The sequence below is a fragment of the Mycetomoellerius zeteki genome, unplaced genomic scaffold (assembly GCF_001594055.1).
Source record: "Mycetomoellerius zeteki isolate Tzet28-1 unplaced genomic scaffold, Tzet1.0 scaffold58, whole genome shotgun sequence".
Taxonomy (NCBI): domain Eukaryota; kingdom Metazoa; phylum Arthropoda; class Insecta; order Hymenoptera; family Formicidae; genus Mycetomoellerius; species Mycetomoellerius zeteki.
In genome coordinates this window covers 2,568,095-2,584,806 of record NW_017257588.1, presented here as the reverse complement: position 1 = coordinate 2,584,806, position 16,712 = coordinate 2,568,095, and the positions used below count along the sequence as shown (strand labels likewise).

Genomic DNA, 16,712 nt, shown 5'->3' with positions numbered 1-16,712 from the left:
TTTTTGAGCATCCAAACGATACAATTTTTAATTTTCGCTTATTTTTCAGATGATATATTTTCTATAATTAATACACATCTTTTTAGTATATATAATTTTAAAAAACATATACAGTCTATTTTATTCTTTATAAATAAATTGTTAATTACCCAACAAGAAATGATCGCCAATTAAACGTCGAATCGACGTCAAATTGGTGTTGAAATCATCGTATCGATATCGATTCGACATCAATTCGATGACTCATTTTTCAACAAATAATATTTACTTTTTAAAAATAAAGTTTTTTAAAAAACTATCATAATTCTCTGTATTATACGAATATTTTTTGCACTCACTGTGCGTGACATAATTCTCCATATTGAATATAGTCAATATTTAGTGAATGTGTGCAAAATTGGCGTATACATTGGCTATATCGTCTGAAGGCGCCTTATTACTAATTGTAATAAGTTATAGTTTCTACCGAGGATTCGAATTGGGTCAGAATCGAATTGGGCGCTTTTACAGGAAACACCAAAAACTTTAAAGTTAAATCTTACCTTAAAATTTTATTTTCACCCATAAGAGCGTTCACTTTAATTCGACTCTGACCCAATTCGAACCCTCGGTGAACACTTAATATATATTTGTAATTTACGTCAACTTGAATTATTTCATAAATGTATGCAGTCAAAATTGCGTTTAACATCAAGTGAAATGTCTGCTTGAATCAATCGTCGAAGTGAAACTCAAGATTTGAGTATAGAAAATAGGTAAAGTCAAGAGACAATGAAGAAGTGCATCGGCGTTTCTCCATTTTCTCCTCTATTTCCGAGATTTTTATGAAAATGCGTGAAGTTTTAAAGAGGGGACAATCGTGTTTAGCCGAGTATTGATTAAGCTTGTTGAAAAATATTTGAAATTCGTGTCCGCCAGGTGAACGCGATGTCATGCATTTTCGCTTTGTGCGTACGATAACAAATGAAACCCTCGCAGGCAGTTATCGTCACTCGCATGAATAACAAAGCAAACTATAAGTGCCAGTGAATTTGCAAATATAGGAAGCATAAAAATTCATCGAAAGAGGCAAGCGTTTGTATCCAATTAATATTTATCGAATCGTATGTCGTAACTGTAAACCTGTTGCAATTATTGTATGAGAATATAAAAGATAATATCGATAATGCAATACAAATATGTAATGTATAAAATTCTTTGTGCACACATATTTATCAGATTTTGTCTCTTTCCTAGCGATAGCTAAAAAGCACGATGGCTGAGAATCAATGATTGGATTCTTTTCAGAGATAAAATAAATATGAGAGAGAGAGAGAGAGAGAGAGAGAGAGAGAGAGAGAGAGAGGAGAGCACGCCAGCTATACACGCGTGTGTTTGTACAATAATAACAACAATAATACTACGATAAACAAAACCTGCTCGTTATTAAATTCAATGTCAACAATACTAAAAAATCGGCCAAAGACGAGCGCGAATATAAATTAAGATGTTCTAACTTATTATAAAAACTTTTTAATGTTAAATATGCATTAAAATCAAGCGAAATTAGTTTCGACTTTACAAAAGTCTTTTTTGATTGTTTCTTCGCTATGTTCACAACTTTCGGTCCGTTAGATAGATAAAGACGAACAATCAATCTGTCGGCGCTTGTTGAACAAACGATTGTTCGTCTTTGTCTATCTAATCTAACGGACCGAAAATCATGGATATGAAGAATACAATAAAAAAACCGTGGACATTACCGACGGGATCGTGAACATTGGCTACGTAGTTCAATGTCCACGTTTTGTGGATATAGAGGCGCTTCAAAATAAGGTTGCAGCTAAATCCTGGACATGACAGCTCTGAAGCTGGTTCTGCGTGTTGCAACCGTTGTGGTCCAATCAGAGTCAAGCTAGATTGATGTTGATTGGACCGCAACGCTTGCGACGCTGCGATGCGACTAATGTAGAACTAGCTTCAGGTTTCTCTCTGTTAATACGCGTATCAAGTGCTCGATGTAAAAGAAGACTATATCAATCCATGTAACCGCACCCTAAGGCCCTGCGCACAATAGAAGGAATAAAGAATTAGGAATAAAGAATAAACGATTTCAACCTATTAAAAATTTTATATTCGATTTCTGATAAGTAAAGCCCAAGATACAATGCGAGGGGATAGCGATAGCAATAGGAATAACATGATTTCAACCTATCAGAAATCGGATACATCGGAATACACGGTTTCTGATAGGTCTTGAAATCATTTATTCGTTATTCATAATTCCTTATTCTTTCTATCGTGCGCAGGGCCTAACAGCATAAACCTCATCGATAAAATGCATTGCTGTCAAAGTCATTTATCGACGCAGCTCTCCTCGTGACCGATCGAAATTCATGGTGAATGAGATTTGAGTTTGATAGACGTCCGTCGTCTGAGGCTGCGCTACTAGAAAAGGATTCTTCTTAATCGGCCGTGATTGGGGTTGGGGCCGTTGGGGGTCGTCATCGGCGCCATCAGCATGCCTCACTGCGCCATCGCTCGACTTGTCAATTGGCGAACATGGCGGGACGGGACAAAGGACGCGTTCGTTGGCGTTCGTAAGGTTCGTACCAGGGCAAGCGGAGAGACGCCATGTTCATTTGTCAACGGACGTCAAGGTGCTCTCGTACGAGAGGAGCAAGTAGCCGCTTGCCGCCCGTCGCCGAATAGAGGTTGGAAGTTTGAGGGTATCGAGGATCTTCGCCGGTTTGAAAGTAGAAGATTTCTCGTCTCGTCTCGTTTGATCCGTTTGGTCTTGTCTCGTCATGGAGAGCGACGCCGTTTCCGAGTTACGGAAGCGCAAACGCGAGGAATACGAGATGCAGCTGTTCGGCTTCCATTCTCGAGTCGTATACGCGACTAGTAAGTCGCCGCCTGCATTTTAAATTTTGATGTGAAACGCTTTTTCAGATCGCACTTTACGACGAACGCTGGACGAACAGGAATTCCGGCGGGGGCACCGACCGTTACGGCGAGCCCCGCGCGTCAAAATCTCGTTGCCGCTGGACGGGTGTACTCTAGTTTCATGTGGCATTCGATCATGACTAGAGTCACACTCGTCCAGCGACCGGGACGATTTCGACGGATTTTTCGCGTGGGGGGACGCGAACGCAAAATCTTGCTTTCATAAACGATGTCGCTAGGCGAGGACGCTATGCCGGTGAAAAGCGTCGCCTCCCAAACGCGTCCTTTATCTCGCCAATCTCTCTTAGTTATAATTTCCATAAGATACTTGTACAATTCCTTTTGATTTTTTATTTTTGACTTTTTTTCGCTTTTGTGAATCATCAAATCGTTATACAACTGTAATTGCTGTATAATTCCTCACGTTTATAAAATTTACTGAAAGAAAAGAAGCAGAATATCAATCCTTAATCCTACTTGAGAGAAGAAAGATGAAAATTTTTTTTAAACTTGATAATAGCTTTGATATAAATCTAATTTCAGATTATTTTGTTTATTTTACGTAAATAAGAATATTATTACGAGCATTCTTGTACGATCATTAATCTAACTGTTTCTAATTTATGAAAAATTATGCATGGCTGCTCATGGTAATCTTGTTACTTTCTCTTTGATCTGTTATAGTCGAGAATATTGTGATGGAAAGGATACAGTCTAGGAGCAGAAAGTTGTGTGAAACATTGGAAAAAATGTGTAAGTCAGACTCGGATAATTTGGCCATGCTAAAGGCAAACGAGGAAAAACTTGTAAAGACATACCATGCAGCTTCTATACCTCATTTGAAAAACATAGAGGTAATTATTTTTGAACTAAATCTGTACATCCACTTATAATTAATTACATTGCCAGGGTTGATAAAGAGACTAATGTTTTTTTTTTTTTTTTTTAAGAATAAAACATTGTGTTTCTTCTTAAATATGTTTTTAATGCTTCAAATATGCTTTAAATGGTACTATAAAAAAGATATTTAAAACATATTAAAAACATCAACTAAGCATGTTTCAAACTGTTTAAAACATGTTTTTTTACCAACCCTGCTGATTATACCTATTTTTTTATCTAAAATATATCTGTTAAAACTTTAAAATAAAATTATACATATGACATTAATCCTTATTTTATTCTGGTTAGAATATTGTGAGGAAATTTGTTGCTGTACCCGACAATGTTCTGGCGAATGAAGATAAACTTCAAGAGATACAGTACACAGAAGTGGAGTTTGAAAGTATACGTGGAAAACTGGAAGAATTTCAGCAGAGAGCAAGACGAGTACATATCATGGTTTTAATTATCTCATAAAAAAAAATATCGTCGCTATTTTCGCTATGTGTAAATGCCGCGGCATTTAAGCATTATATAACTCACGGTTTCTTTCAGGCGGCTGTGTTGAACGCGGCATTGAAGGAAGAATTACAGCTCGTAGAACAATTTTCGATCTGTGCAGATAATACCGATAGGCTGAGTCATATAATTGAAAGCGGCATTGCATGCCCGGATATCAGTGATAAAATTCATGAATTAGTCAATTATTATAAACAATTCAGCGCGTACTTCGGTGATCAGGTATCTGTATCGCAAAAGTCGCTCTACAATATGCAAGATGATGTCAAATATATAGACTGCGACATGGATACCGTATAATTGCATAGAAAAGAAGAAATTCTTTTTGTAATATTACTATATACCTTTTTGAAATTATTAATGTGTAAATATGTAAATAAATGCAATCTGGGCATAATTTTTTATACGTGCGTTATATAAATTGTATAATTTAAAAATCGATTAAATATATTCGTAATGTTAAATGCTAATGGTTTTTATTTTCCTCAGTTTTTTTCCTCTATCTCTTTCAAGTAGTTTATATTCTATGAAATGATTACTCACACATTAGTATGTATGTGATAAATTTTACAAAAATGAAGTATGTAAATATAATTATATTTGAAAGTAATTGTCTTTTAAATGTTACGAACTTCACAATGCAAAATTTTCTACATTTTATTTTAATAAAATCTCTTGCATCGGAATAATAAAGAGAAATTTTTAATCTGTTATCGACTAGAATTTATCGTTTACCATCAGTTACTAATCCCCTAGCAGATACTGACATCTGCTTCTGACTCTCTTATAAAAAGAAACAAAAAAGAAATAGAAATTATAAACGATTTTTCAACATTTTTTTAAACTTACAACTATAGAGTCAGACCGAAATTTCGGTTTCGGTCAAAAATTAGGGTTTCCATTTGATTTCGGTTTCGGCAGAATAAATTTCGGTGCGTAAACCGAAACTGTACAAGTTGCAACGCGCCGTTGAGCGTTCAAAAAACAGCTGTTTGATTTTAATTATTAACTCGTTGATTAAGCTTAAGACAATTTGAATACAAACTTTGATGTGGTCTTAATATAATAACTGTGATTTGATTTCTTTGAAAGTTGAGGATGCAATATTATTATATTATTATAGTTAGATATATTTTAATAAAATCTTATTTTTTAAAGAGTACATAAATTTGTCATGATTTCTGAAAATTATACGATCTCTGTAAAATTAATCCAAAAATGCCGATTTTTATTCCGGCCGAAAAACTTCATTGCTTCAATGACGCATTCTCTATTCCATAGTCCTTTTCCGCACCGTGTGATTTCACCCTAACTCTATCAACGGATTAACGAGAAAAGTAACATAAAATTTCGTTACTCGTTACTGAAAGTTGTAACTTAGTTACCGTTACTGTTACTCGCTAGGAAAAGTAACTACGTTACTCATTCGTTACTGAATAAAGTAACGAAACCAGTAACTTCGTTAACTCTGATAAAAGCTAAACGCGCGGTTTAATGTACCATATATTCCAACAATGAAGTGAGGTATAAACATGTGGTATAGTCATTTTGTCTTATTTCTCGCCCGGGAACTCTTCTGAGAATCCTCCCTTCTCACTTTGTTTATACGTGGAGCAAGAGAGAATCATAAAATTCTGAGTATTAGCCTTCTAATCGCCTTCCACCATCTCGATAGCTTTCTTATCATACGCAAAAACATATATAGTCGATGTTAGCAATATTCGTTCTGCTCCTTCAGCTTTATTGTGTTTGATAAACTTATCTATCATATTTATATGTATTTATAATTGTTATTCCACAATAAACATATAAATATTGTATATAGCACGAACAACAAGTTTGGCTTCTTAGCCTTTTTACGTTTTGATTATCCATCATATTCTTCATACAGCCTGATCTCGAATATTCAAATTACATTGTAAACTACGTTTTCGAGTGCAAAATAATATCACTGTAAGAATATAAATTAATTTGACGATTATTGCGAAAATGAAAGGTTTAAATGATATAAAAATAATGATCTAACGTATAATTAACAATTCAGGCTTTTTTTATATAAACGCGCTTCTCGCCTTGAGTTTACAAGTAAATGTAAAATGCAAATCAAGCTTTTTTGAAACTTCTTCAAAGAAAATTTTCAAACGGCTTTCCTTAGAAGGAAGATATAGAAGTCTAAAAGAAGTTTAAAAAGGAAAACACCGATATCTCTAAATAAAACGGCGAGTCTCTAGTTACCGAGAAAAACATTTGACGTATCGTGTCGCACTTTTCCTGGAATCGGGCCCTAAATTCGCCCCACTTCTTCTACGCGTCTCCACTTCTTCTTCGTGCCTCGATAAATTCCGATCCTTCTGGAAATCAGTGTAGATACAGCTCGCGTGATTGTACGTCAATGACGATGAGTGACGACGGTGCGGATCTCGCCGGTGAGTGCCAACGTACCATACGACTCCTGGAGATGCAGCGTCGCACGCACTACGACCTCGTCCAGGTACGGACATTCACTGGTTACCTCTTCTATCTTTCAGTACTAATACAGCGGATAGAAAACTAGTTTTTCTCCATCAGCGTTAGAAAAATTAAATTAATGACTCGAGTGATTTAGAAGTGAGATTTCTTATAATTTATGTCTTATATTATCTTTTACCTGTCTTTTAATATCTATAAAATTAAGATACACTCATCAGGCATAGAGAATAATCTTTCCATCGCACAAATAGAAATTAAAATAGTATATAACTTCTCGGTAAACAAGCTGACGTTATTTCGTCATTTTTACGTCAAAATTACGTTAGCTTGTTTGCTCTCTCTCTGTCAAAATTACGTTAGCTTGTTTGCTCTCTGTGTGTGGATTGAAAATGTCTATGATTTATAAAAATTTAACTTATAACTTCTTAGTTTTCACTAGCCTTCGATGTCATCAGACATAACGTTATATTTTCATTGTGAAAAGAAGTTGAGAAACATTAAAATAATGATTTGAGAACGTCGGCAAGCGGGCGATTTATGAAAGCGTAATAAGTAATGTATGGATCTTTCTGTAACATTTGCCTTACCAATCTACTTATAAAATAATGAACTTCACTTAGATAGATTACGTCTTTCGCTAATAAAAAGCTAATCAGAGGAATATATTTAATAAATAATAAAAAATCCGATCCTCTCCGTCCACTCATTAATTATAACGAAGTTATCGTCCTTCGGTTTTAATTTTTAATTATCCTATCAAGTTAAATAATTAATACGTTTATAAGCACATTTAAAGCATTTCTGTCATTCTATCTTCGTTGTTCATTAGACGTAAAACAAGAATAGAATGACACAAATAACGCGAGACACTGCCGTGCCTCCTTTACGCGAACCGGCGAGTTGCGCTCGATCGAGATCATCGGATCTCAATAACGGCTGTCCCGATCGAGTTTTTAAGTATACTTCATCGATGGCTTATGCTCCGATTGTATCATACGTGCTTTTATTTTCTCTCTACGTACCCTATAAGTAACTAATAACGTCTCCCCGAACGCACCTTATCCCGACTGCGCAAAAAAATATTTCGCGTACAGGAGAACGGCCAGCGACGGTTGACGGCACCAGAAGTAGCGCGAGGTGAACGGCAACGCGGTAAGGGTGCGGAGATATTCCTCGGTCGTTTGCCGCGCGACTGTTACGAGGACGAGCTGATGCCGTTGCTGGAGCAGATGGGCCGGCTTCTGGAGCTGCGATTGATGCTCGATTTTTCCGGATCAACGCGCGGCTACGCATTTGCGTTGTTCGAGGATCCGCGGATTGCCCGGAGGGCGTGCGAGCGTCTCGACGGCTACGAGATCCGGCCGGGTCATCGCATCGGCGTGGTCAAGTCCATGGACAACTGTCGGCTCTTCTTCGGCGGCGTGCCCAAGACTAAGACCAAGTCTGAGTTCATAGAAGAGCTGACCAAGATACTGGACGGCATCACGGACGTTTACGTTTACCCGAATGCCCACGATCGCAACCTAAATCGTGGTTTCATCTTCGTCGAATTCAAAGATCATCGGGCAGCCGCGATGGCCAGACGCAAGCTTATACCCGGCAAAGTGATGTTGTGGGATCATGAGATCGCGGTGGATTGGGCGGATCCGGAGCCGGGTGATCCGATCGACGAAGACATCATGGAGACGGTAAACTATCAGTTTCTCGAAATTGGAAGAATATTAAAAACTTGATTACCATTTTATCAAAATCTGCTTTCATATATATCTCTGTATTTGCCTTTTTTTTTTAAATATAATTTAATATATAAGTTTTTCTTTTATTTCATGACTCAATCAGTATTCTATTAATTTGCCGAATTTAATGATACATGTGTAACGTGATATTTGAACAGATAATCGATATAAACGGAAGAAAAATATAAAAATGTATGATTACATAAAATAAAATACAACAAAAAATGTATTTTACTAGATATGTAACATTACCCAAATGGAGATTAAATAAATTGGAGTGTTTGTACCGATTGTGTTGTGTAATTGTACAAATATATTTCGAATTGGGAAGAATTAAAAAATAAATACTTTTTTACGTTTGGTAGTTTATTAATTTACTTTATTCTACTCAGACAAAAATTTATTAAAAACGCATGACTAATATAGATATTTTTTCAAATATTATGGAATATGAATAGTGATGTTGTGTCCACATTATTCGTTTTAATTGAAGTCGACGTTGATTGAATCGCAAATTTATAAATAAATACCCGAGAAAAAATGTTTTATATATAATTTTATATAATTTTCATATATGGATATATTTCATATATAATTTTAGGTCACTATAAAACCTTTTTTTCCCGGATACCCTTGCGTAATTATAAAAAAAAAGAATAAATATCTCTCATGTTTAATTTCCAGGGAGATTGTATTTGCCAATAAACGAAGCAATTTCTGAAAAAATTCTGTAAAAAAAACGCGTTGGTATAAAATAAATCTGCCACAACGAAATCACATCTCATATCACTGTGTATATATATATATATATATATGTGTGTGTGTGTGTGTGTGTTTTATATATATATATATATATACACAATGACACGAAACAGGATATGTAGTATACTAACTCAATATCATACGCGATGACAAATAGGTAACGGCTCTGTTCCTAAGGAACCTCGCCCTTGATATGGCACAGCAGAAGGTGAAAGAGATTCTCTACAAGCACACGAACGTGCCCATATTGAAGCTAAAGAAGATCAATCACTTCGCTTTCATTCACTATGAGAATCGCGAAGCCGCAAAGACTGTAATGGACATAATGCAAAGTGAGTATACGAGTGGTGTAACTAAAGCCAAATAATGAAAAATTAAATGATTAGGAATGCAAAGGAATAAATATAACGATTTTGGCAGAAATGTACCAAATTTTAAAGGGATAGTAATCCGTAGAAAATCAATTGTCAATAGTTAATTGTAAATAAAGCGTTTCATACTTTCACCACTATAATAATACATAAGTAACGCGTGAAATTAATCTTGTTAATAAAATTATTTTCTGATCATATTTGCTTCTAAAATTAATATATACATCGTGTTAAATTAATGTTACTAAAATTTTTTCAGCTAAATAGAAATCGTTGTCCTTGTCCTAAAAATGTTATTTTATTTCATGTTTATGGAAAACAGATTCGCGTTTAGTTCTCTGTATGAATAATTTTACTTTTTAGAATCGGATAGCATCGTTGAGAAGCAGGGTTGGGAAATTCGTTGGGCGAAACCTATTGGAGCGTCCAAGATTCTGGAAAGAGCACGATACATTCGTGAGGCGGTAGCCAACTCGAAAGTAGAAAAAACCGAAAAGCTCCGTTCAAAAGAACGAAAGAAACGCTCCAGTAAAACGCCCACGAAAACACACGAAGATAACGTATACCTGGCACAGATGAAAACCCTGCAAAACTTCGTCAAGGAGAGATTCGATGCTACGTGTACTTTTGACTGCATACAAATACTGGATGCATCCGGATATATTGGCAGGGTAAACGTTTTAATAAATTTGCGACTTCTTATCTTTTCATTTATGTTTAATGATTTACTGCTTCCTTTTGTGTGACTATGTTTTAGATAATTGTTCATAAAGATGAGTTTATAATGTGCGAATTTCAAGGAGAGCCAATGGCATCGAAACATAAAGCCATGAGCGAGGCATCTATTAAAGTGTACCAATATTTGACCAGTATGCTCCCGAATAATGGTACGTATAACATTTTGGCTTGTGTTATATTAAAAGCTTTTGATTATTTCATTCTCTATTTGCGCGCGTGAATCAAAGGCGATTTTGACAAAATGCTCCTACGCGGATTAATTCAACTTCAACAACGAAAAACATGCGTAATATTTACAAAATTTCGATTTTCAATTGTAATCGACAAGTACCGTATACCGCGAAATCTCGTTCGTGCTTTGTTTGCCTCGAAAAATATTTGCAATACACAATGCATCGCGTTTTAACGATATTTTGGGCGTATTTTTATAGTGCCGCAGTTATTCGAACAGCATTATATTGTATCAGGAATGGACATTGACCCTGTGATTGGTACACCGAATGTTTGGCATCCAGGATTAGTTCAAAATTAGATTACTATTGCTTTGACATTCGTTTCCAGTTTTACTTTTTAATTGTTATATACACACGCGAAAGCTATTGACGCAATTGCAAAAAAGAGATCGGTAATTCTACCTCATCTATATTTTAACTCAAAATTTTTAATGACTGTCAAATGTTGATAGTGATCAATGAAGAAGATATTTCAGTTCGACGTCTGATTCTAAGTTACAATTCCGAGACAGTGTATTTTTGAATATCGATACTCAAAATATATTTAACTTTATTTGAATGTTTAAGATAGTTTTAACTTTAAATTATTAAAGTTTATAAAATTACAATGTTGATGAAATATTTTAATCTATACAAATATTATCTATGATGTACAAATGGCCACTTATTTAATGATAACAATTAATGAAGTCCTTGATTCAAAAATCATAGTTCTTACAATTAAACAGTGACACTTTCAAAAAGTCTAAGACATATTGAAAGAAAAATGATTAAAGTTTGTGCAAAATTACAATGTATATTTGATGCCTATTTGATCTATAATGAAAATTTATGACTATTTACACTGATGGCCATTTAAAAAAATTTATCTTAAAATTTATTATTTTAAAAAGTTTACAATGTAAGAAATTTATTTCTGAATGTATTTATTTATTTTTGATTATTCAAAAAGTCTCATACTTGCAAACTTCATACACTGTAAGGGATTTTGTAACTTTTTATTTTATTAAAAATTACTTCATTTTATTTAATTCAAATTCTTAATATGTATGTTTATTACATGTTATTAAAAGATATTTTATTTAGTACATCTTTATGTATATGTAACAAAAAAATTAATTTTTATGTTTAATTTAAATAAGATACCAGCTGTGTTCAGAATAATTATTTTAGTTGAGAGACACGCACAGCGTGTTGCATCGAATTTGTGATCATATGTTACGTTTAGTTCATAATACCTTCACGCATAATTTATATTGCATAGCGACAAAATTAATTTAATAAAGTTATTTTTGTACGAATTTATAATCCTTTTTTTTCTTTAATCTTCCTTATTCTATTAATATAGAGAAGAAATACTTCTCATATTTTTTTTAATACAGATCTTAAATATACATATAAAACGCTGTACATTAAAGTATACATATATAGTTACGCGTTTTTCTTTTTATTCATTCATTTTTTAAGCATATATATTACTACGTAGCGATTAAGAGTTCTTGCAATTATAGAGTACACAGTAATAAATTTACCTCAATGGTAAAAGTGCCTCAAGATTTATCTTTATCCTAAAAGAAATTCCTAAGAAGACGGAGACATAGCTCGTTTATCATTTCAATGAGAAAGGGCTGAGCGCTCTTTGCATTGAAGGCAGAATCGTGGAGTAATCCTCCAGGATCCTTCGTACCGTTTCGTAATCGGTGTTGCCAGTGGCATTGCTCGGTCTCATACAACGTACTAATCGACTGGTTTGATTGCTGCATTCGGCCACGTTACTTCTCTCTTGCACGCTAAAGGTCTCGTGCGTGAACACGAGCAGCTTCTCCACGACGCAGTTAAGCACTTTGTCACTCGGCAACTCGCCGCGGCCGTTCTCGACGCAATCCTTGATCATGGCGTTCATCCAGTTCCAATCCTCCCACATATCGAGTATTTCGACCTTTTGGTTCTCCAACTGCCACGTCAAACGAGCGCGATATCTGAAAGTGTGTTACGTACATATTAGTAAATTTATAAAAAAATCCTTTATTTTTTATCAACGTTTTTTTTTGCTTATTTAAAAGAATGATAGCTTCTTTTATTAAAATAATTTAAGTTTGCAGATTAGTTAACGAGAAGAAAAATTTCATATTAGATTAATCAAAGTTAATAGTGAAATAGTTTAGTCAGCCTCTTGTTAATGTTTCATCGATATCTCGATTTAACTTACGCCCATTGCCAGGGATTCTTGCTGAATTTTACTTTCGTCAGATTACCCAGATAAGCGAACATATCGTAGTTGACGGAGTTAAGTTGGTTGTAGTCGAAGTAAAAGTTTTCCAAATTACTGAGCTTTTGAAAGATCGCATTGTCGATCCACTGAATGAAATTGAATGACAAATCCAGAGTCTGCAGAGAGTACATGTTCACGAACCAATCTCCCGACACGTATGTCAGTTTATTGCCCCAGAGCATCAGTTTCTTCAACTTCGTGAGACCTATGAATGCTTGATTCTCGCACGTTTGTATGCCTGATTCGTGCAGGTCTAAGGTCATGAGAGTCGCTCCGAATCTCACAAAAGTATGGCTTTAGTAGAATGAAGTGAAAAAAATCGCAAATTAAAAATGTCGGAGACGAGAAATTCGCGTCAGCGCAAAAGCGCGTGTAATATATTCGATGAAAAATGAATATTCAAAACAGAATTATTCAAAATAAACACGAATATTCCGAAATATATATATACAGATTTTAAAAGGAAATACTGAATATCCTTCGTAAAATAAATGAAAAGAGATAGAAGACAAATTCTAAAATATATCAAAAAATAGATATCGGAAAAAAGTATACAAAATACACGATAAAATAAAATCATATCGTTGCATATCACGGTGAAAATCTATTATATCATAATATCAATTCAATCAATTTTTTCTTACAATCTTCAAACAATTTCTTTTCTTTTCTTACCCGCGTATGTTAGGAATATTTGAATCAAAAATCGCAATGGTCGTCGTGTTGATCCACGCTTTGTCCAAATACTGCTGCAGAGTTGTTAATTCAGTGCATCGAAAGTCAACATCATTCGTCTGTTTATACACGATCTTTACGCATGGTGACAATAAAGCCGCTTGGAAAAGCATGTAAAGAAGATAAATTATTAACAAACGCTGCATCGTCGTGAATTCGTTCGCGACAAAGTTATTGAATTAACTAAGTTCTCGAGACAGCGAACGATGGATAAAACATACAATGTGGGCAGCACATCCTCAAGGCTTCTTCCTGTCGATGATAACGCAAATCAGCACGTATATAATTGAATTGAAATTTCTACGCGTTTATTTTTATCACCAGAAAAGCATCGGGACATCCTGAAAGGGAAAAGTCGCGCTCGCGGATGATAGTAAAAACAACATTTATTGTCATACATATATACATGTCACAATTCTCGTTAAATACGGCTGTTCCTAGAGACGAATAAATTTAATTCAGTCAATTTCGAAAGACCAACGAATTCCGAATTCAGTCGGTTCTTAATATGGACCCCTCATTAATTATTCTGTCGATGTATACGCTTATCTATTAACCGCGCGATAATTACACGAATCAATCGGAACGACTTTTATAAGTCTTATGTTTAATAATGTCTACTATTTGAAAATATGTATAAAATGGTGATCTTTTTTCGAAACAAAAGAACGCTGCACGTCAATTTATCGTCTTATATTCGATAAAAAATGAATATTAGCAAATACTGTATCGTCTAGAATGTATAATGGCAGTTGTAAGCGTGCGTTTTTAACAGCGTAATCTGCACCTACTTCTCAGATACCTCTTTTCGTGATTTCATTTACTTTTTAGACGTAACTACATTTATTGTCATAAAAATGTCTTATTATTTACAGCAAAATATCGATTCTCTCGATATCTCCATCACATTTTTCTAACACCTAAACGAAAATATGGCAAAAAAATTATTTGAATATCAATTACACGTAATTCCACTCTACGTGTCTTTCATCAATCGGAATAACGACAGATAATCCGATTTCGTTGCAATTGAACGATCTCGTCACGAAATGTCTTGCTTTTCGTTTCAATCATGAATTAAAATCACCAGGATGATCACAACGAAACCGACGTGACATAATCGCGAATCACGTAATGATTTAACGCCGTTCTGGACGTCCAATCGTGTGGGCGCCGAATGCGCCGGAGCTGGTGCTGGCGGTGGAAACGCGGAAATTCTCGATTTGTTCACGATATTCGGTGATGAGCTGGACAAATTCCGCCTGGACATCGGTGTGGTGTGGCCCACATTCTTCAGGGTCAGATCCGACTCCGTTTTGTTAAGCACATACGAGTACTTCTTTCCCTTCTTCTCCGTCTGCTTCCACCAGATATGCTTTTCGATAAGCTCGGTATTTCGTGTGGAGGCTGTCGTTGATTTGGATATCTGCAGCTCTGTAAATTCGATTTCAGAGAGTAATAAAGGCGATTATCAATATTGTTTGACAATTAAGAGACCAGATATCATATAAACATTCTAAAGAGTTTTATAGATATAAAATACATAATAAATTATGAAATACAATTTATTCTGTTCTTTATGCGCATATCGTATTTTCATTCTATAAAAATCATAAGACGACGAAATAGAAATAAATACTTTCGACGGAATTTGATAAGGTTGTGGATTTATAATATTTAATTTATAAATATTTTTACATTTATATCGATAGTTGCTATACTGTACCTTGTAGTCTTATGAATCCTTCCGCTTTTCCAAAAGCGTTTTCAGCGGAGCACGTGTAAGTGCCGAAATCAGATTTGTCAAGGCGTTTGACAGTGAGATTTAGCTGATATGCATAGTCGTTGATGATTATTTCTGATATATCGTGTTTCTCGCTCTCAAGTAGTTTGACTCCTAAAGTAAATATCTTCTCTTCAGAGATAATTCTATCGAGAATATATACTGCATTTTATATTCAAAAACAAAATTCTTTTTCATTTTAAGCTTTTCCGAGCAGCGAAGAGAAAGGAAAATAGGATCATTTTTTATTAATATGAAAGAAATGCTTATTTTCATATTTTCAATAAAATTAATAATTCAATGGCCCGGAATGAATAATAAAATTGACGTGGCTATTGTCGCAGAGAGAATTGTTGAACTATCTAACTTTTTATCGAATTTTTATCAAATAGCTATCTAAAAATTTTTTTAGTTTTTAATCTCGGTGCATGTATAATAAAATTAACGTAGATATAATATTCTCAGTTAAAACGAAATGCTTTATATATACCTTCATCGAGTTTTTTGCGAATCCTAGGATGGAGAGTGCCAACGAATATACATACAAGTCGACGAAATAGATAAAGAAAAAATTTATCTCAAATAATGACTGAAAGAAAAGATAATTACGAAGCAACTAAGCTGTGCTCGAAAGGAATAAACAAGTATTTGGTACACGTGAAATGAAAGCCGGTGTTCTCTCACCATTATTTCTGTACCATGTGTTTAGAGCCTTCGGCGAAGACTCCACGTAGCACTGAAGAAGAACGTCGCTGTCGACGGGTGCCGCTACTAACTGGTTTGAGACTTTAATCAGCGGTTTGACTTTAACGAGAAAGATGCAATTAGTCGTGTAACTTGGTCGAACGGAAGTTGCTACCTAGGAGCAACACGCGTACACTTACAACGAACGTTGACGTAATATCTCTTGCTGACCGACGGCGGCACTCCGTTCGACGCGATACAGAGATAAGATCCCATCTCCTGTCGTTGAATACCCCGCAGATGAAGTTGCTCGCCCTCAAATGTACGTGCTGCTTTAACATTTCCGACGTGATAAAGGATGAAAGATTCGAAAATACAGATGTCTTTTAGACGCTCTAAATTTTCGACGCAATAAGCTTAAACCGGTATTATTTCTCAAATATCATCTCTTTTATGCAAAAGCTTAGATGCGCTATACATTATCTCTGCCACGGTTTCTTTTCCGAAAAATAAAAAAATTGTAATAAATAATTAATCAATGACTATCGATATTCCAATGTCAATTTTTATCTCGGTTTTAAGTAAGAAATCTGTATATTTTTT

The 16,712-nt window shown here is 34.8% G+C and overlaps 4 protein-coding genes across 6 annotated transcripts in view; 2 read left to right on the top strand and 2 right to left on the bottom strand.

The window, feature by feature from the left end:
- Nucleotides 1-2,523: 2,523 nt before the first annotated feature.
- On the top strand, nucleotides 2,524-4,665 carry LOC108728118 (protein MIS12 homolog). The gene is made up of 5 exons (XM_018456494.1): nucleotides 2,524-2,744; nucleotides 2,775-2,883; nucleotides 3,610-3,779; nucleotides 4,117-4,254; nucleotides 4,363-4,665. Exons 2-5 carry the CDS (start codon nucleotides 2,787-2,789, stop codon nucleotides 4,624-4,626), a joined length of 669 nt encoding a protein of 222 aa, XP_018311996.1. The 5' UTR covers nucleotides 2,524-2,744; nucleotides 2,775-2,786; the 3' UTR covers nucleotides 4,627-4,665.
- Nucleotides 4,666-6,724: 2,059 nt separating this feature from the next.
- On the top strand, nucleotides 6,725-11,015 carry LOC108728116 (RNA-binding protein 47). The gene is made up of 6 exons (XM_018456489.1): nucleotides 6,725-6,817; nucleotides 7,890-8,483; nucleotides 9,451-9,625; nucleotides 10,028-10,335; nucleotides 10,422-10,551; nucleotides 10,834-11,015. The coding sequence occupies exons 1-6, from the start codon at nucleotides 6,725-6,727 to the stop codon at nucleotides 10,932-10,934; spliced, it is 1,401 nt and encodes a 466-aa protein (XP_018311991.1). The 3' UTR covers nucleotides 10,935-11,015.
- A 1,060-nt stretch (nucleotides 11,016-12,075) lies between these two features.
- LOC108728117 (leucine-rich repeat transmembrane neuronal protein 4) lies at nucleotides 12,076-13,841 on the bottom strand. Of its 2 annotated transcripts, XM_018456491.1 has the most exons (4): nucleotides 13,583-13,841; nucleotides 12,845-13,201; nucleotides 12,323-12,614; nucleotides 12,076-12,216 (listed from the first exon to the last, which is right to left on the bottom strand). In XM_018456491.1, exons 1-4 carry the CDS (start codon nucleotides 13,786-13,788, stop codon nucleotides 12,199-12,201), a joined length of 873 nt encoding a protein of 290 aa, XP_018311993.1. In that variant the 5' UTR covers nucleotides 13,789-13,841; the 3' UTR covers nucleotides 12,076-12,198. The 2 variants fall into 2 exon arrangements, with proteins under 2 accessions (XP_018311993.1, XP_018311992.1); XM_018456490.1 differs by having other exon boundaries at nucleotides 12,076-12,614.
- A 110-nt stretch (nucleotides 13,842-13,951) lies between these two features.
- Nucleotides 13,952-16,712, bottom strand: part of LOC108728115 (lachesin) — a 40,096-nt gene continuing 37,335 nt past the window's right edge. Inside the window, exons 6-9 of one of the 2 annotated variants that reach the window (XM_018456487.1) lie at nucleotides 16,310-16,441; nucleotides 16,110-16,229; nucleotides 15,369-15,539; nucleotides 13,952-15,076 (exon numbers count right to left, since the gene is read on the bottom strand). In XM_018456487.1, coding sequence (XP_018311989.1) covers nucleotides 14,709-15,076; nucleotides 15,369-15,539; nucleotides 16,110-16,229; nucleotides 16,310-16,441 — 791 coding nt within the window. In that variant the 3' untranslated portion in view covers nucleotides 13,952-14,708. The remainder of the gene's footprint in view (nucleotides 15,077-15,368; nucleotides 15,540-16,109; nucleotides 16,230-16,309; nucleotides 16,442-16,712) is intronic. The other variant, XM_018456488.1, reaches the window with a different exon arrangement.

Bases quoted from the DNA above. Each gene is read 5' to 3' on its own strand.
- LOC108728118 (XM_018456494.1), top strand. From the start codon at position 2,787: ATGGAGAGCGACGCCGTTTCCGAGTTACGGAAGCGCAAACGCGAGGAA. The intron at 3,780-4,116 runs GTAATTATTTTT...TATTCTGGTTAG, and splicing joins CTCATTTGAAAAACATAGAG to AATATTGTGAGGAAATTTGT. The intron at 4,255-4,362 runs GTACATATCATG...GGTTTCTTTCAG, and splicing joins TTCAGCAGAGAGCAAGACGA to GCGGCTGTGTTGAACGCGGC.
- LOC108728116 (XM_018456489.1), top strand. From the start codon at position 6,725: ATGAGTGACGACGGTGCGGATCTCGCCGGTGAGTGCCAACGTACCATA. The intron at 8,484-9,450 runs GTAAACTATCAG...GATGACAAATAG, and splicing joins ACGAAGACATCATGGAGACG to GTAACGGCTCTGTTCCTAAG. The intron at 9,626-10,027 runs GTGAGTATACGA...TTTACTTTTTAG, and splicing joins TGTAATGGACATAATGCAAA to AATCGGATAGCATCGTTGAG.
- LOC108728117 (XM_018456490.1), bottom strand. From the start codon at position 13,788: ATGCAGCGTTTGTTAATAATTTATCTTCTTTACATGCTTTTCCAAGCG. The intron at 13,202-13,582 runs GTAAGAAAAGAA...ATTCTACTAAAG, and splicing joins AATATTCCTAACATACGCGG to CCATACTTTTGTGAGATTCG. The intron at 12,615-12,844 runs GTAAGTTAAATC...ACACACTTTCAG, and splicing joins AAGAATCCCTGGCAATGGGC to ATATCGCGCTCGTTTGACGT.